Consider the following 16779-nt stretch of genomic DNA (forward strand, 5'->3'; position numbering starts at 1 on the left):
GCCTGATGGACTGATGGTATTTAAATCACAAGCCAAATTTCAAAGCCCTATTTGTAAAGATAAAAAAGGAGATAACAGTCTTGACACAAAGTGTTGCATTAAAATAGAAAAAAGCCTTAAAATTATCCTAAGCTAGAATTTCAAGATTAAATATCCTAAACCCTAGCATACAATGCAGCATCTTAAAGTTGTTTAATCACATGCCAAATACCAAAACTGCCCAACTTGAAAATCAAAATGAAGTTTTATCCTGGACACGATTTTTTGCAGACTGAAGGTTGACATTTTTACAGACTAAGGTCATTATAGGTTGTCCACCATTTTTATGGCAGGGCTCTAATTACACCCATTATTTTAAAGAAGAAGTCAGACAGAATTTTATATCTGCTGTTTACCTCATAGACTGGTACTCTGTGTTTAAGAAACCAGTTCCATCCTGTACAAAGCCAGTAGTAGGAGGACTGTTATCAATAATGACCCCATCAGAGGTCACAGTAGTACACATATCAGCAGTGTTACAGGCTGTCACTGTGGTATAATACCTCAGACCTGGACCAAGATGGATGTTTTCTAGGGTAAAATCTGAAATTAAACGACTTTATCAATAATGACCCCATCAGAGAAAATAATGTTAAGGACAATTCAATTCAATTTCTAGGTTCTCAATTGTTTCTTTTGATTAAAGGTGTCTCATTACTCATTTTTTCACTCAATATCAACAAAATAGAGACAAAGAAACATTTCCTCGATTATTTTCCTGGAACAATGTAAAAACATCCTTGTCAAGTGTTTTGGACAACTATAGGTAAAACATGTAAACAGAAATACCTTTACCCTTGTAGTCTTCATGAAAGATGGCAGAATCTTAAAAAAAATATGAAAGCAAATCCATAACTTTTTAGCTAAATGAGTGATTTCTAACGTGAATAACATATATTATATGTACCCACCATAAGCAATACCAATAGCCTGTTCAGGAAGGATATCTTGACACAGACGACACGTTCCAATAGAAATGTAATACTCTTTAATAGTAGAATGTGAATCATGGAATCCCTCCCAGTACGAATGTAAAACTTTGGTCTCAGTTTGGAAATCAATGTCTTTCTCACTTCCTGTTATCTGACTTCGGTCTCCATCGTACACATGACCTGCAGTAGGTGGTGTAGTATCTACTCTGAAGGCCCAGGATGTAGCAAGGGAAGATAACCCTGCTTTATTAAATGCCTGAAATGAAATGAAGACATCCTTTTTTATGTTAATGTTTTTTTTTTTTTTATTAAACTTGTCAATAACACTGATAGGTCTACACTGTTCTATAAAAAAAATAAAACATGTAAAATAAAAAGCTGTTTTAACAAAAATGCAACCAAAAAGTTGGTACAAGTACTTTCACAGCATTTAAAGTCCAAGTCATTCACTCTTGATTCAGAGATGTTTTAAATCCTAATATACGATGTACCTCTTCCTTAGATTTCAGGAACCTTAAAAGTTCTTATAGCTACCTACCATAACATTGATATAGTAATAATGACCGTCCTTTAGATTAAGTGGATTGTTCTTATCTGTGATTCCACATTCATTATCCACAACTTTAAGGTAGGACATCATATCGGTATAGCCGGGCTCTGATCCTATAGACCATAGATAATAATCAATGCCACTTTCTAGATCTATAAATACTCCCTTCCAACTGAAATAAAACACATAATTGTACAATATATAGTGAAAGTATTAGATATACTTAAGTTTAAATGCTTAGCCAGGGTTTGTTCTTGAATCAATAATAAACATTTTTAATACCCTAAAATATTTGAAATTGCAAGATTATATATTGACAAGATGAAGAGGCATCCCATGGCTGATTCTTAAATATGGTCTGAATCATTTATCCATAATTGATTCTTCAGTGTTCACAAGCTTGTAATAGACTAACACACGTACAGACTCTAAGCATCATATATCTTTCTTTGTAGGTGATGGCTTATCAAGAATAGACTGTTCCTCATTTCCTGATAAAAACTAGAACTACTGAGAGCAAGCTTACATAGATTTATCCCTTCATGTGCATCTACATATGATGCCCTACCTTCCAATAAAATTTCATCCAAATCCCTGTGACTGGTATAACAGGAATTAAAGTTTTAACATGTAAAACCCTTAATTGAATTATCTCTCTTTGGAGCCCTCTCCATATACTCCTTTTTGTATGTCCACATATGCCTAACCTACCCATAAAATTTCATTAAAATATTAATCCCTTGTATAGTTTATGAGATAGATTACAAAAAATGTAGACAGTTGGTTAGAAAGACAAGGTGATTCCAATATACCCCCAAACCCAACTTTAATTGTAGCGGGTAAAACTATTTCATAGTTATCAGGCCCTAGTCACTTTAAGTGTGTTTTGTCTGACAATTTCATTTCCATTCCAATATAATTTTTAAAAAAATGCCTTCCTCTCAAATGATTTTCAGGAATATGGCACTACTGGACTAGTTTAACCGTGTTCTTGCAAAAACCCCACAATGCGTGTTTATTCTTGGCTGATCTCCAACTCAATAAACATACCAGTGGTAGATGTTATATGAAAATTGTCCAGAGTGGTTTATTAGATCTATCTGCATGGTGCTGTATACATACCATGGACTGACTTCAGTGGTAGATGTTATATGAGCACTGTCCAGAGTTATAGGTTTATCACATATATCTGGTGCTGTATACATACCATGGATTGACTTCAGTGGTAGATGTTATATGAGCATTGTCTAGAGTTATAGGTTTATTAGTTCTATCTGGGGATGTGAAGTCTACCATTACTGCTTCAGATACAGCATGTCTTTCTCTGTTTGCATAGTCAATGGCTGAAATTAGAAAACAAAATGAGTTAAGTTGTATATAGAATAGTCACATCAATATAGCATCATTTTCTCTCATTCATTAATATGGTTCAAATTGATGGGCTGGAATTAGATTTTTCTTTTGGTTTCTTGGTAATAAAAAAAATGAACATTCTTAAAAAAGTGAAATAGTAGAAGACATATTTGCTTCTCCATTTGCATCACACCAATACAGCTAACAGAAACAAGCTAGTATATTTATAATACTGAATATCTAGCGATTAGTTCTGGTTTCAGTTTTCAGATTGTAACTAAAAAGATTGTGATGCACCAGTGGTATAACCACATCTTAAATAAAAACAGTACTGGTATCCATTCTGATGTAAACACAACACATAAAACCTATCATATGACCACACCGTTTAGAAACCATTATTGATGGTATCCACTTTGCATCAATAACCCATATAGCCGGTGATATGACTATTCCTTTAATTAAGGGTTACATATACTACTGGTATCCATTCTGACGTCCATACTTCTAATAAAACCTATGATATATCCATACCTTTAAGTCTAGCGTAGTACTGGTATCCATTTTGATGTAAACACAACACATAAAACCTATCATATGACCACACCATTTAGAAACCATTATTGATAGTATCCATTTTGCATTAATAACCGATATAGCCGATGATATGACTACTCCTTTCAGTGTAGCATACTACTGGTATCCATTCTGACATTCACACCTCTCATAAAACCTATGATATATCCATACCTTTAAGTGTCGAGTAGTACTCCGGTATCCATTCTGATGTCCACACTTCACAAAAAACCTATGATATATCTATACCTTTAAGTGTATCATAGTACTGGTATCCATTCTGATGTCCACACTTCACATAAAACCTATGATATAACCATACCTTTAAGTGTCGAGTAGTACTCCGGTATCCATTCTGATGTCCACACTTCACATAAAACCTATGATATATCTATACCTTAAAGAGTAGCATAGTACTGGTATCCATTCTGATGTCCACACTTCACATAAAACCTATGATATATCCATACCTTTAAGTGTCGAGTAGTACTCAGGTATCCATTCTGATGTCCACACTTCACATAAAACCTATGATATATCTATACCTTAAAGAGTAGCATAGTACTGGTATCCATTCTGACGTCCACACTTCACATAAAACCTATGATATATCCATACCTTTAAGTGTAGCGTAGTACTGGTATCCATTCTGAAGATTCAGATTATGTAGAGCTTTGTGCTGTACCACACCAACATCTTCAAAGGCATGCACATCATTCCCACCTGGGGTGGTTCCTAAAACCAACGATTAAAAAAAAAATTATGGTATAATTTTATGTGACAGTTATAAAGAGCTTACTCCATTACTTGTCAATTTTTAAGCTTTTCATCAGACCATAACTGTGACTGCCCTCACTAAACAAAAGGCCAAACTTCACAATCAAATGAACCCTGAATTTCATTGAAAACTAAAAATGGATAATTTCCCCTTGCAAGTATCATACCATTACAATACAAATAGTAATTTCTTTTTATTCGCATCTACACCAGTTATGTCACTTTCATGCCAAATTTTATCAAAGTCTACAGAATGGTTTAGGAAATAACATGAAGACAGCAAACATATATGTAAACATTGGAGATTCCTACATACATGTGTACCACAAAACTTTGTTTACACAGGAATAACACTGAACAGTGTGGAAAATTTTTGTTTATTATTTAGAAAATCTTTCAAGATACCAGAAAATGATCAATGCACGTGTATTTAAAGTATGATGTGTGACTTTCAAAAAAATATACATATAATTTTTAAAGCTTGTATGCCATATTTGAACCAACTGAAGTTAAAGAATATTATTACAATGGAAGATTTCCACAATAAGGCAACTCTTTAAATTTTACAACAAAGCTTAAACTTATTTTGTTCAGATTCTGATTCAGAATTGAACTTTTGAGACACATGATTCAGCCTTTTATTATTTAATAATAGGATTGTGAATTTAACAATTGGCTAAAAAAAAATAAAGATGCAGTTAGATAAAAACACATCTGAACATAATTTTTTTAAAACATAAAACATAAAATGAATGACAAATATATTGACAGCAAAGAATACAGCATTCTTTTATAAACAAAGATATCACAAATAAAGCTATCACAAAATTATTGCTGACAGACAATATTGGTCAAATTAAGCTTTTATGACATAATGTATTGCTGAAAGAAAATAATCTATTTAAGTCTGGCATAATATTATTGAAGAACAAGCTGACAGATGGAAATGAGTTGTAATTAAAGTTGGTTGGTTGTTTTTTTTAATATAATGGCCTGCAAATTCTGTTGACATATTTGAAAAGGAAATGTGTGTTAAAAGTATGGATATTAGCAGTCCTAAGACTATAAATTTTTAAATTAGAATAAAATCACTTAAGTCTCAAGAACATTAAGTGTTTTCATAGCTTGTTCAGTATTGACATTGACACCAACTATTTCTGCTTAAATCAAAATGGAATATGTTAACAGTAAACAATCTCAGTATTACTACATCTTTCTTTTTATTGTCTTAACTTTTTTCAGCTTGTTAACAACCAAACCAACATTTTAAGATAACAGCTAATACAATAATTAAAGTTCTCCTTCAGGAAATCAGAAGTAAATAATTCTTATTTTATACTGATTGAATATGTATAATATATTGTAAATTTAGAAATTATTGTGAGTGTTATTATAAATTCCTCACTTGTGTTGAAAAGGCTACTTTAATTATTGTGATATTAAGAAAAATTCTAGAGTAGTATTGAATAACAAATAAACGTTTGGAAATTATTATTGTAATTTAAATTCAATTTTTTGCAGTCATTCAAATCTCACAATAATTCCTGAATTTACAGAGGTCATTTTATATGTTAACAAGCATACTGAAAAACAGTGAAAACCTGTAAATCCCAAACAGAGGTTCAGTTTACACAGGATTCACTGTATTTATCATGTGGCAATTTTTTTAGAAGTTTGGCTTTTATAAAATTAAAGCTTAATGGGTTAACATACCATTTACTAATATAGACTCATGTGGATACACATCTTAAACAAACAAATTGTGCATATTACATCTATTCTAAAAAGAAATTTACATTGTACTGTGTGTAAAAAATTTTATAGTTTGTAAAAACATTGTTACTTTCATAGTTTTGAATTTGTTGGTTTAATAAGAGCCTCTATGTTTTCAACCCTGATTTACAGCTTAGCTCTTAACATAAGCAGTACAACTGTTTGTTTCTGTCAAGTTCCATTTGATAACTCAACAACTTATTAAAAGAATATTTTATTCTAATCTTAAAATAGTGTTTTGCAGGGTACAGCTTAATACGACCGCAGACAGTTGGGGCAAGTATGGACACACTATTCACACATGATACAGCTTTGAATTTTGATAACGATTAGATGTGTGACACAGGGTAAGAATTTTACTGAAGTGTTCACTTTTTGGCCCATTATTCCTAAATGGTTGAAGTGGAAACCATCAAAACCAATTCAAACCTTCCCATCGGGGTATGACACTCGTGGTACAATTTCAAAGCGATTCAATCCCCTTTTACTCAAATTATTATCCAGGTATAAAAAAAATATTTGTTTCTGACCTCTTTGTGACCCCACATTCTTACCTGGCTCAAGTAACAACCAAAAAAATTTAATCCCAGTCTTCCTTTGGTAGTATACACTTTCCAGTAAAATTTATATGAGATCAAGTTATCACAGAAACAAAAGGAAAAATGCTTGTTTCACACCCTTACTGACTCCTAATGCCAAAAATAAATACTTCTAACCCCAAAATCAATCCCACCATTCCTTTGATGGTATGATACCCTTTTATACATAAAAAGATATCATAGTATTTTCCATGATTCAGTAGACATGGGAAATGAGTATGTATGTTCAAATATACATATATAAACGTAATATTCCAGAAAGAATTAATGTTTTGGACAGTGGTCAACATTTTAGTTAAAAGATATTCTAGTTTCACAAGTTCTAATATCTTTTTCCCTATGATCCTTTTAGAATATTTGGCCACTTGTTATTGAGCATTAGCCATTGCTAAGGGAGAATGTAAGAAATGTTACAATGTCAATAATTTGACCAATCAGATTTAAAAAACAGTGCATCTCAATAATGCAACAATTAATTGCAACAACAAATATCACTTGATCCTATCACACTGTCCATTGTGTAAGATAGTGAAATATTTAGCCTTCCAAGAAATAGACAACAACCAAATCATAAAGAATTTCCAGTTGATGTCCAGAAAAAAAACAGTCAACTGTAATATCACATACAGTAAGGTGTTTTATGTTGCATTCCAAGACAAATTAAGAGATAGACCCTGATAAATTAAAATTGTATTCACAAAACTAATAAAGGTTCTAAACATACCTATTCCCAGTACATATTTCATTACACCAGAAGCATGAGGTCCTGTGTTATACTCCTCTATACATACCTATTCTCAATACATATTTCATTACACCAGAAGTATGAGGTCCTGTGTTATACTCCTCTATACATACCTATTCTCAGTACATATTTCATTACACCAGAAGTATGAGGTCCTGTGTTATACTCCTCTATATGTACCTATTCCCAGCACATATTTCATTACACCAGAATCATGTGGTCCTGTGTTATAGTCCTCTATACATACCTATTTCCAGTACATATTTCATTACACCAGAAGCATGTGGTCCTGTGTTATAGTCCTCTATACATACCTATTCCCAGTACATATTTCATTACACCAGAAGCATGTGGTCCTGTGTTATAGTCCTCTATACATACCTATTCCCAGTACATATTTCATTACACCAGAAGTATGAGGTCCTGTGTTATACTCCTCTACATCATGGAATCCATCCCAAGTCACAAATAAATTAGTAGAAGAGGTCTGTGAAGAAGGCAATAAGGTCAAAACAATTATATGGCAATTGTGTCCTATAAAATTTTATAAAAATATATTTTACATTTTGTACCAAGGAAGCCCCTAGTATGAAGTATGTATAATAGATGTTCAGTTTATGCAGGATGTAGTTAAGGATAGTTCTACCAACATTTAATTTACATAACTTTTAAGCAGCACTCCAGGTGAGAATCATGCAAAATGTGATTCATGGTTTGAAAGCCTACATATTTTTATTTTTGATTTTCATTTAAAATGTCATAGTAAACAGAAGTTTACATGTGGCTTTTAAGATAAACCTTGCTCTTGTGAGATAACAATCATATAGAATGCACCATAAAATTCAAAATGGAGGAAAATAAATCTGTAAATAACACTGAAATACAACACAAACTGTTGGATTTTCAATGTGAATTATGTCCTAAGAGCAGACAGATTGGAATGAATAATTATACATTTCATCATATTGACCCATACAGCAAATTAATAATGAAAATGAAAATGTGTAGCCTTTTTATGGGTCATATTACAGAATTTACATGACTCTTAGATGAAGTGCTACTTAAAAGAGACAACTGAATCTTTATCTTTCAATAGTATTTAATATTTAAATGATGGTCACCAATTGTTTTGTCATATATAAAAATTGAAGATCCAATACATGTTAATTTATTCTTTAACAATTCAAAGGATTTACCTGATATCTGACAGCTGGGTTATCTCCAATCCACAGCCGTCCTTCTGATGGTGGAGTGAAATCAACAACGATACCATCACTACAAGCTTCAACCTCTTCTAACTCTTCAATCCATGTCTCATGCTCGACCAGTTTAAATGGAGCATACACACAGACTGTGTATCGTGTTCCATGTACCAGTTCATTACCAGTAAACTCAACATTCACGAACCCATTGACTGGAAAAGAAATGTATAAAGGTAAGGTTTCCAATATATCCTCAGAGCTAAACATGAAGTAATGCTCAATTTGTCATGCTTTGTTTACCCACACTCATACAGGAAGTCCATATTAGACAGCTACCAAAAATGCTTCCAAAGTAAGGCCATCCATATAATTAGGCCACTTATCAAATTTGGAATCAATCCATCCACTGAGAGTCAATATTATAGTGACAAAAATTTTCTCTACCATTCCATAGAGTTAGAAATGTTATTTTCAAGTTCCAGGAAATAGAATACTAAAACTGGACATTAAACCAAAATTGCTTACAATGTATGTCCTATCTACATAAAGCCACACACAATTTGACATCAATCGACATACTGAAAATTGAGATATAACTGTAACGAAGTTGGCATGGAAAAATGGAATGACAGACAGACAATGTCATGATTTCAATTTACCACCAATTTGTTCAGTGGGGGTATAATAACGGTAATATTCTTCAGCAAAATTTACAATTTCACTACAAACATTTTTAATTAGGTAGGAGCAGTTAACATCATTCCTATACTGAAGATAGTTAAATTTGGATTTTTATATATGTACTGTAATGAGCAACTCTCAAGGTAAAACACAAAGAGCAGAAGTCACTAAACAATAAGCCAAAGTAAATTATACATTAAAATCTATCTATGCATATTTTGATTGAAACATATTTACATGTTAATGTGTTTAAATTGGAATTCATAGAGTATTATCTTTAAAGAATTTTTGTAATAAAAATGGGGGAATTTTTGGAACAATTCAAAATACTATATCCTTAGTGAACTTACTTGTATGACCACATTTAATTCTATCCGGATGAGCACAAGGATCCTTCAGACTGAGCTGGTTGACTTGGCGATAATATGTTGTGACATCAATGCTCTTAGCATTAAGAACAGCATAGGTGTAATCTTTGTGACGCAACGTTGGCCACACAGCAGAAATGAGGTTCTTGTATGGTGTATAATCCTTGTCTGGTTCCAGCCATAAAGCATTCTGTTCAAGGTATACTGGCTTGCCTATACTATCTACAAAATAAAACCTGAACCATGGGTAAACTTTATTAAGGAATTTGTGCATGTGAAATTATCTGATTTAAAACCTCAGCAAATATTCATGGCTAAATCAGTTTTATCAATTATACATGTACCGGTACTTTTTTTGTCTTCTCTATATTCCAATCTTTGTTTTGTCTAACAATATTCCCTTCTTTGAATTTTTTTTGCTAGAAGACTTTCATTTAAAAAATAATGATCCACTCCATGAACAAAATGCTAAAAGATAATACAGTGAAACACAACTAAACTAGATAGACGTTTTCAAATCTAATGTATTTTACACCTTCGTAAACCAAACAACTGCCTTATCTGAACAAGGTTTAAAGTTCAAAAGAGGTTTGGTTTAGACAGGTCTTACTATAGAACAAAAATAAAAATCTGAATGAATTACCTCTGTTTCAAAATTCTGAATGAATTACCTCGGTATAAAAATCTCGGTTTAAAAATTCTGAATGAATTACCTCAGTATAAAAATTCTTGGTTTAAAATTCTGAATGAATTACCTTGGTTAAAAAAATCTGAATGAATTTCCTCAGTATAAAATTCTGAATGAATAACCTCGGTTTAAATTTCTGAATGAATTACCTCAGTTTAAAGCTCTGAACAAATTACCTAATTCTCATTTTGCAATATTCTTTCTTCGATAGCTACTTAATCTACAAAAAAATGGGCAAAACAAAAAAGACAGAAATGGCTGGGTTGCTGCAAAGTTGAAAAAAAGGAAGTAAACAGGAAGTAGAAGTGTGACAGACATGATATCACATCCCAATCCTCAACAACTTACCCAAAACATCAGCAGCACCCACTGCATCAATAACTGTATTAGGTATTACTAGTATAGGATTATAGGCATCACAGTCCTTTATCTCAGTTGACACAGTAGAATATTGACTGACCCAGTTATATCCTCTCACGGAAATTCTCTTACATCGAGAAAAGTCCATCTCTCCAGTTAAATCATATTCAAAGGATACCTGAACAAAGAAAGACATATGTTGTAGTAGCACAAAATCTTTGCTGCGATAATTCAATAAAACCAAACTGAGGAAGTGAACATACAAAACTTTACATGGGATTCAGGTTGATGACAGGTTGATGAATCCCATTTCCAAATTTTCAGATGCCTTTATTGAGACATACAGAATCTTACATCCAACGGTGTTTAAGATTTCAATTTTTCTAAACACTGTCTGAGATTTCAAAGTCTAGCAATTTCTAGCTGTTCAATATTCTTTTTCACACTTTAAAAATTGATTTTGTAATAAGTATGCCAATTCTGAATGCCTTCTTTGCTGAAAGTTCATTTGTGTTTACAGGAAGTTAAAAATATTTAATTATAACATAAAATTAAAGTATTTTATTGCACCGGCATGTGAGATAAGGAAATCTCCCATGGCTAAAAATACGAATATCCAAGTCTATTTAGAGTAAAAAAAATTACTATAATATACATTTCTATGACTGTATGTTATCAAGCAATTTCATAATATTCAGTAATGTACCAAGTTTCTACATCATGAAAAACATGAACTCCATATCTTTCTGCAGTTCTGTTTATTTTTCAAAGGTAATTGACTGAATAAGACAAAGCCTTTATATTACTCCACTATTTCTTAATAAAAAGAATCCCTCTTGTTGATCAAATATTACCTAAAGCTTTTAGAAAAACTAAAATGCCATATAAATTTATCTCCCTTTACAAACCTGATCCCCATTGGTAGTAAAAGTAACCAGTTTTGTCCATATGATGTATGGCTTTCCATGTACAGAATTATCAGTGATGGTAAACTCATATCTGTCTACTGCAGCATATTTCTCTGTCGTGTCCTCAATATCAGGATCATAGAATTTTGTGAATGACACCTTTAGCTGAAAAGTTAAGAACAACTATTTCTTAAAACCAGGTAAGTCCCTTTTATAGACTTTTAATGTGAACTCCTATTTATTCCTTCATATGGTTGGTTTAAAAAATGTTTTAAAATTTATCAAATTAAATGAATTGGAACAAAAGCAATATTCTTGTACTTTATATTGCAGTTTTAGAGCTATATTCTCTCTTTTTTCAATGCATTCTACATAATTTTCATCTTCTATTTCTAAAAAAGTATACCGAGAAAGTATTAATGTTCATGGGGAACCAATTTTTGTGGTTTTTGCAGGTTTTGTAAACCACAAAATTGGTTCCCAATGAAAAGCAACTTTTCCATTAGTTTGTATGACAGAGCTGTCATATCCATGAATTCAAGAATCTACAAACTGATAAATTTTCCCTAAACCACAAAAATTGGTACCCACGAATAAAAGTACAGTAAGTACTTCTGGATTTTTCCCTATCATAAGCCACCCTTATCTGGTTGTTAAAATGTTATATTTCATTTGAAAGATAATTTAAAGATCATTTATTGTATAAACACATTTTATCATATTTTTACACAGCAAAAATGTAACAGATTTGGTTCCGTAAAACAATTCCACCTTTTTCAGAGTGTAAAATTGAATGAATCATGAAAAAAAAATCAAAGAATCTGGAAAAATTCATTCGAAGTTTCCTCCAAAATAAACATGCAATGCACTAAAAAAGTATTAACCTCCATCAAAGCATTTTTGAATTATCCTACAATGTGTAGAAAGATATGTAATGGTATATTATGGAACATCTATCCACAGAAAGATTCATAAAAAACTATTAATTTTTATCTTCTTTACATGAATTTTATCAAAAACAACACAATATAATATAAAACTTAATTGACGTTTGCAACAAGTATTTTTAATATATTGACTTATATCCACAGAGAAATTTATTTTTTCTCTTTCCCTTCAATGTTATGATCGATTTCCACTAAGGTGTAATCGGTATATTTTTGCTTTTTACCCTTTGACCTTAAAAACGCTGAGTTCCATGGAAGTGCAAGTCACCTGATCTCAATTCTGTTTCCCAACTGGCCAAAAATTGATAACATAGTGGAGTTCGAAAAAACTACTTATGAAATTGTGTGCCATGTGTTATTTCCTGAATGAAATGCAGAAAGTTAAAGGTAGAAAGAACAAAATTTTACCACCTTGGCTATCTTTTTTTTAAAGATAGTTCTATTTTATTTTTTTCACTGCATCCTACATAAACTGTAAGAAATGTTTCAAGGCACATTTCTTCTCTAATTCAAACCTTTTCAGTGCCTCCACCATCTGTAATATTAATATGTTCCACAGTTATTCCCCCAGATACAGGTGGATTGGCTATCACCATGACACCATCAGTTTCCACTGGTTGGAAACAGAACATTTTTGCACACAGTTTCAAAACTATTCTGTACATGATACCAGGACTGAGTGTCAAGTGATCCAAGCTGACATCAAATACTGTTGACAGATGGACATAGTCTTGAAAAGGCAACCAAATGTCTGCAATATAAGGAACACATCCATGAGTGAAATACCTATTGTTGGGAATTTTGGGTGCATTATATACAAATACCTTAGAGCTATAAAGCATTAAGTAAATTGCTTGTTAAAAAAACTATCCACTGAAAAATCTCTCTTTGCAGATTAGGGCAAAAGGCTTTATCAATGGATAAAAATATACCAACTTGTAGTACAAATCTTCCAAGAAGCTTGAGGATATAATCTGGTTCCCTGGTCAATATCATAAGCGACCCTAGAATCGTTAAAATATAGACTCAGGTCACCACCAATGGATATGCACAATATATGAGTAAATTGCCGCTTATGAAATAAAGTAAAAACCAAGATGAAATTATGTAAATTAAATTATTTATTGTGCATTTGTATCGAAAGGTAATCTAAGTAATTTGAAAGAATTATTTAAATGTTGCTTTTTTAAAATTTGAATGTTAGGATGTATAAAATAAATAAAATAACATCATATCCATTCAGCCAATCAACAGACAGAAGATGTCACTGATTACTCAGGGTTATATTTGAGAGAAAATATTACCCGGGCTGCCAGGTTACTTGAGGATAAAACATTAACTCCTAACAAACAAAAAGTTTTTTGTTTATGTGGTTGTGGCATTGTAATGTTTTCTTTTTGTTGCCCTTGTCATTTTTTTTTGGTAACGGACAAAGAAGATTGTGCCTTCAAAGAATTTTGCATGTGAATATTGGTTTTTTTTATCTCCATGACGAGAATTTGTGTTTGTCTTTTGGTTTATTTAGTATTAATATGGTCATAAATATAAATGTTCATTTCTACTTTTGATATTTCCATGATAAGGGTAACAGATGAAAGTTAGACCAAAAAACACCCTACAAGAGCCTACCACATATGCTATTCATTTAGATCCAAGCAAAATTGGTCCATCTAAATGACTTTATATGTGATAACACTCATTAGCTAGAGCTTCGTCTTCAAATGGACCAAGGAGGCAAAACTGATACCAAATTTGAAACAGGAGACAAGGAAACTTCTCAGTACTCACTTCCAACACCTGATCTTCTCTCTACAGCAACATAGGCATCAGTAGTATAAGCCTGTATATCTGATGGTACAGTCCAGTAGGCCTTCAGTGAATTAGTTGACATCTGTACTGATCTATCATCCTGGCAGTGTAGACGGTTATCCTACACAAAAAATGTTTAAAATCATGTGATGTCCATAAAACTATCAAAAAGTACATTGGTCATCTTCAAGGTATTCAACTATCAAAATCTATTTTTGGTACCTATGACCTTGACCTTGTACTAACTGATCAGTGGGTGTCTTTCTTTCCAAAAATGTTTCTTTTTGAGAAAGATCGTCTGTCTCCCAATATCAGTAATCAAAGCAAATCAACAAATAGTTTATATCAAAATGGTTATATTGACCTTTAACCTAAAATTACAAGCAGTTTTTTATCACTCAAGCTTTCTTTTAAGCAAGTTTCATTCAGGACCATAGGGGCTAACTGAAATTATCAAGGCAAAACCAATTTTGAAATCAAGATTGATAAGGAAGCAAAACTCTGCAGACACTAGATTTGTTAAAACCATTATTCTGATTTGTAAAAGTAACTGAAATAAAAGGAATAATTATTCTCCATATAAAATGCCAATTTAATCTTCAAATCAAAATTATTTTAAATCAAAATGCAACAAATGCTACTTACAACTTCATGGTGATCCAAGTTTAAATCTGAAAGAAAAACGTAAGCAAAAATGAGACATTTTGGTTCATATAACTAGTTCTAACCCTAAGTTATTCATTTCAGAAAAAAAGTTTTTCTATTATACTTTAAGTAACAGGTGATACCACCCCAAATCTTGTATTCTGAACAAGGAAACAAATAAGTCACCTTCTGCAAGTATTGAAACACTTGTACGTACACAGATTCAACTGAGACACTACAGTGAAATCTGCCTAAATCAAACCCCCTTTTTGGTTTTGTTTAGACAGGTATTTGATTTACTGATATAAAAGGACTCAACCAAGTGTTTGGTTTAGACAGGTTTTCTGGTTTATCACAATTTATTTTGAAATCGTCTGAATATAGCTGAAATATTGCTGCTCAGACGTTAAACCCCAACAATCAATCAATCATTCATTGACAAGTTTCACTGTACTTTGAAAGATGAGTTACAAGACTTTATAGATTAACAGCTTTTGAAAATGCGATAAAAACAAATAGGAGTGAATAAAAAATAACAAAAAGCATACCACTAGAAAGCTTAATATTTGTTAAAAAACCAACGCAAATGCTTTAAACTTACTTGTTGTGTTGCAGGGTTCTCCATCATAAATAACAATTCCAGTCAGCGCATCATTTTCTGTTACTATGGTAACACCATCAGATGATACTACAGTACTTCCTATTGATGACACTGCTGTTATGGTGACATAATATTTCTACAAAAATATTGATTGCAATTGACATTAATATTCACTAAGCTATTTTATTCTACGAAGTCAAATAAAAGAGAGAGAACTCTCTAACATCATGAACATTTGGACTAATATTCATAGCAGGATTTTATACACAACATGAAAAATTATAAAACTAAGACTTGAGAGTATCAAACTTTACCACATATGGTAAATGCAGAGTTTTTTGTGTGCATTAATCACTGCAAATTTGTAATCTGACCTGATAATGTAAATTTTGTTTTGCAGTTGCAAGAAATAAACTGTATTGTTAATTTGAAAAAAATTCCATAATGCAATATGCCTGATGAATCTGATGTTTTTCAATTATATACCCGAGGTAGCACAAAGCCAAGTATTTCATAAAAATTTCAGCAATGTTGTGACTAACTGCTGTTCATGAAAATTAATTGGGTCTTCGATAAATTTCAGATGACAAGTGAATTTGAAAAAAAAAAACATTGGAAAAAATCAATTAAAGATACAGTCAAACCTCGGTAGCTCGAACTCCAAGGGATCACTGAAATGTGTTCGAGTTATCGGGAGTACAAGAAATTGAAGTTCGTATATTTCCGGATTTTTTTCGTTGCCGGTCCGAGTTCAACTTTATCATTAGAAATTGCTTACTTCTTACGAAGTTGTGCTAGTTAGTGGATCCTTTTCATTCGCTTTTGGACGATATGTTGATTTGTGGACATTAAAAATGCTGTGTTCTCTTTTAAAAATGTGTTCCTTGGTCAATAATTTGTTTTTATCCGATTTTCTTTCATGCTTTCATCATACCGGAACATTCTTGAACTTCAATCAGTACTATGTTAAGATCAAAACTACCTAATTAGTGATGACTTAAGTATTAGCTTTAATTAACAAAAATGACACTGACTAATGATGGGGTTTCAGTTTTTCACGCCTTTTATTATCCAAACAAGTTCGAGTTAGTGAGGATTATTCTCTAAGATTTATTACCAAACGGACCGACTTAAGTCAGTGCGAGTGTTCGAGAAATCGATGGTTATTTATATTGATTATATAGGAGACAATTTTGGTACTTTGAATTGTGTTCGAGAAATCCTGG

The 16779-nt window shown here is 32.0% G+C and overlaps 1 protein-coding gene and 1 long non-coding RNA gene across 4 annotated transcripts in view; one reads left to right on the plus strand and one right to left on the minus strand.

Annotated features, from left to right (window-relative positions):
• The window catches only part of LOC148609868 (uncharacterized), an 87674-nt gene that overhangs the window by 19835 nt on the left and 51060 nt on the right, over window positions 1-16779 (minus strand). For both annotated transcript variants that reach the window (XM_088541348.1, XM_088541347.1), the window contains 14 exons: window positions 15554-15689; window positions 14953-14978; window positions 14287-14428; window positions 13014-13249; window positions 11552-11716; window positions 10632-10821; window positions 9578-9817; window positions 8541-8758; window positions 7726-7831; window positions 4069-4185; window positions 2729-2864; window positions 1510-1693; window positions 951-1227; window positions 396-582 (listed from right to left, as the gene is read on the minus strand). In XM_088541348.1, coding sequence (XP_088397474.1) covers window positions 396-582; window positions 951-1227; window positions 1510-1693; window positions 2729-2864; window positions 4069-4185; window positions 7726-7831; window positions 8541-8758; window positions 9578-9817; window positions 10632-10821; window positions 11552-11716; window positions 13014-13249; window positions 14287-14428; window positions 14953-14978; window positions 15554-15689 — 2360 coding nt within the window. The remainder of the gene's footprint in view (window positions 1-395; window positions 583-950; window positions 1228-1509; window positions 1694-2728; window positions 2865-4068; window positions 4186-7725; window positions 7832-8540; window positions 8759-9577; window positions 9818-10631; window positions 10822-11551; window positions 11717-13013; window positions 13250-14286; window positions 14429-14952; window positions 14979-15553; window positions 15690-16779) is intronic.
• Window positions 439-15685, plus strand: LOC148609869 (uncharacterized). Of its 2 annotated transcripts, XR_015914597.1 has the most exons (6): window positions 439-575; window positions 6245-6347; window positions 8534-9794; window positions 10495-10673; window positions 11656-11751; window positions 15568-15685. It is a non-coding gene; the product is annotated as an uncharacterized LOC148609869 (long non-coding RNA). The 2 variants fall into 2 exon arrangements; XR_015914596.1 differs by having other exon boundaries at window positions 10495-11751.

Source organism: Perna viridis, chromosome 8 (genome assembly GCF_037379345.1).
Source record: "Perna viridis isolate PV_CMFRI_1.1 ecotype Kerala chromosome 8, ASM3737934v1, whole genome shotgun sequence".
NCBI lineage: Eukaryota > Metazoa > Mollusca > Bivalvia > Mytilida > Mytilidae > Perna > Perna viridis.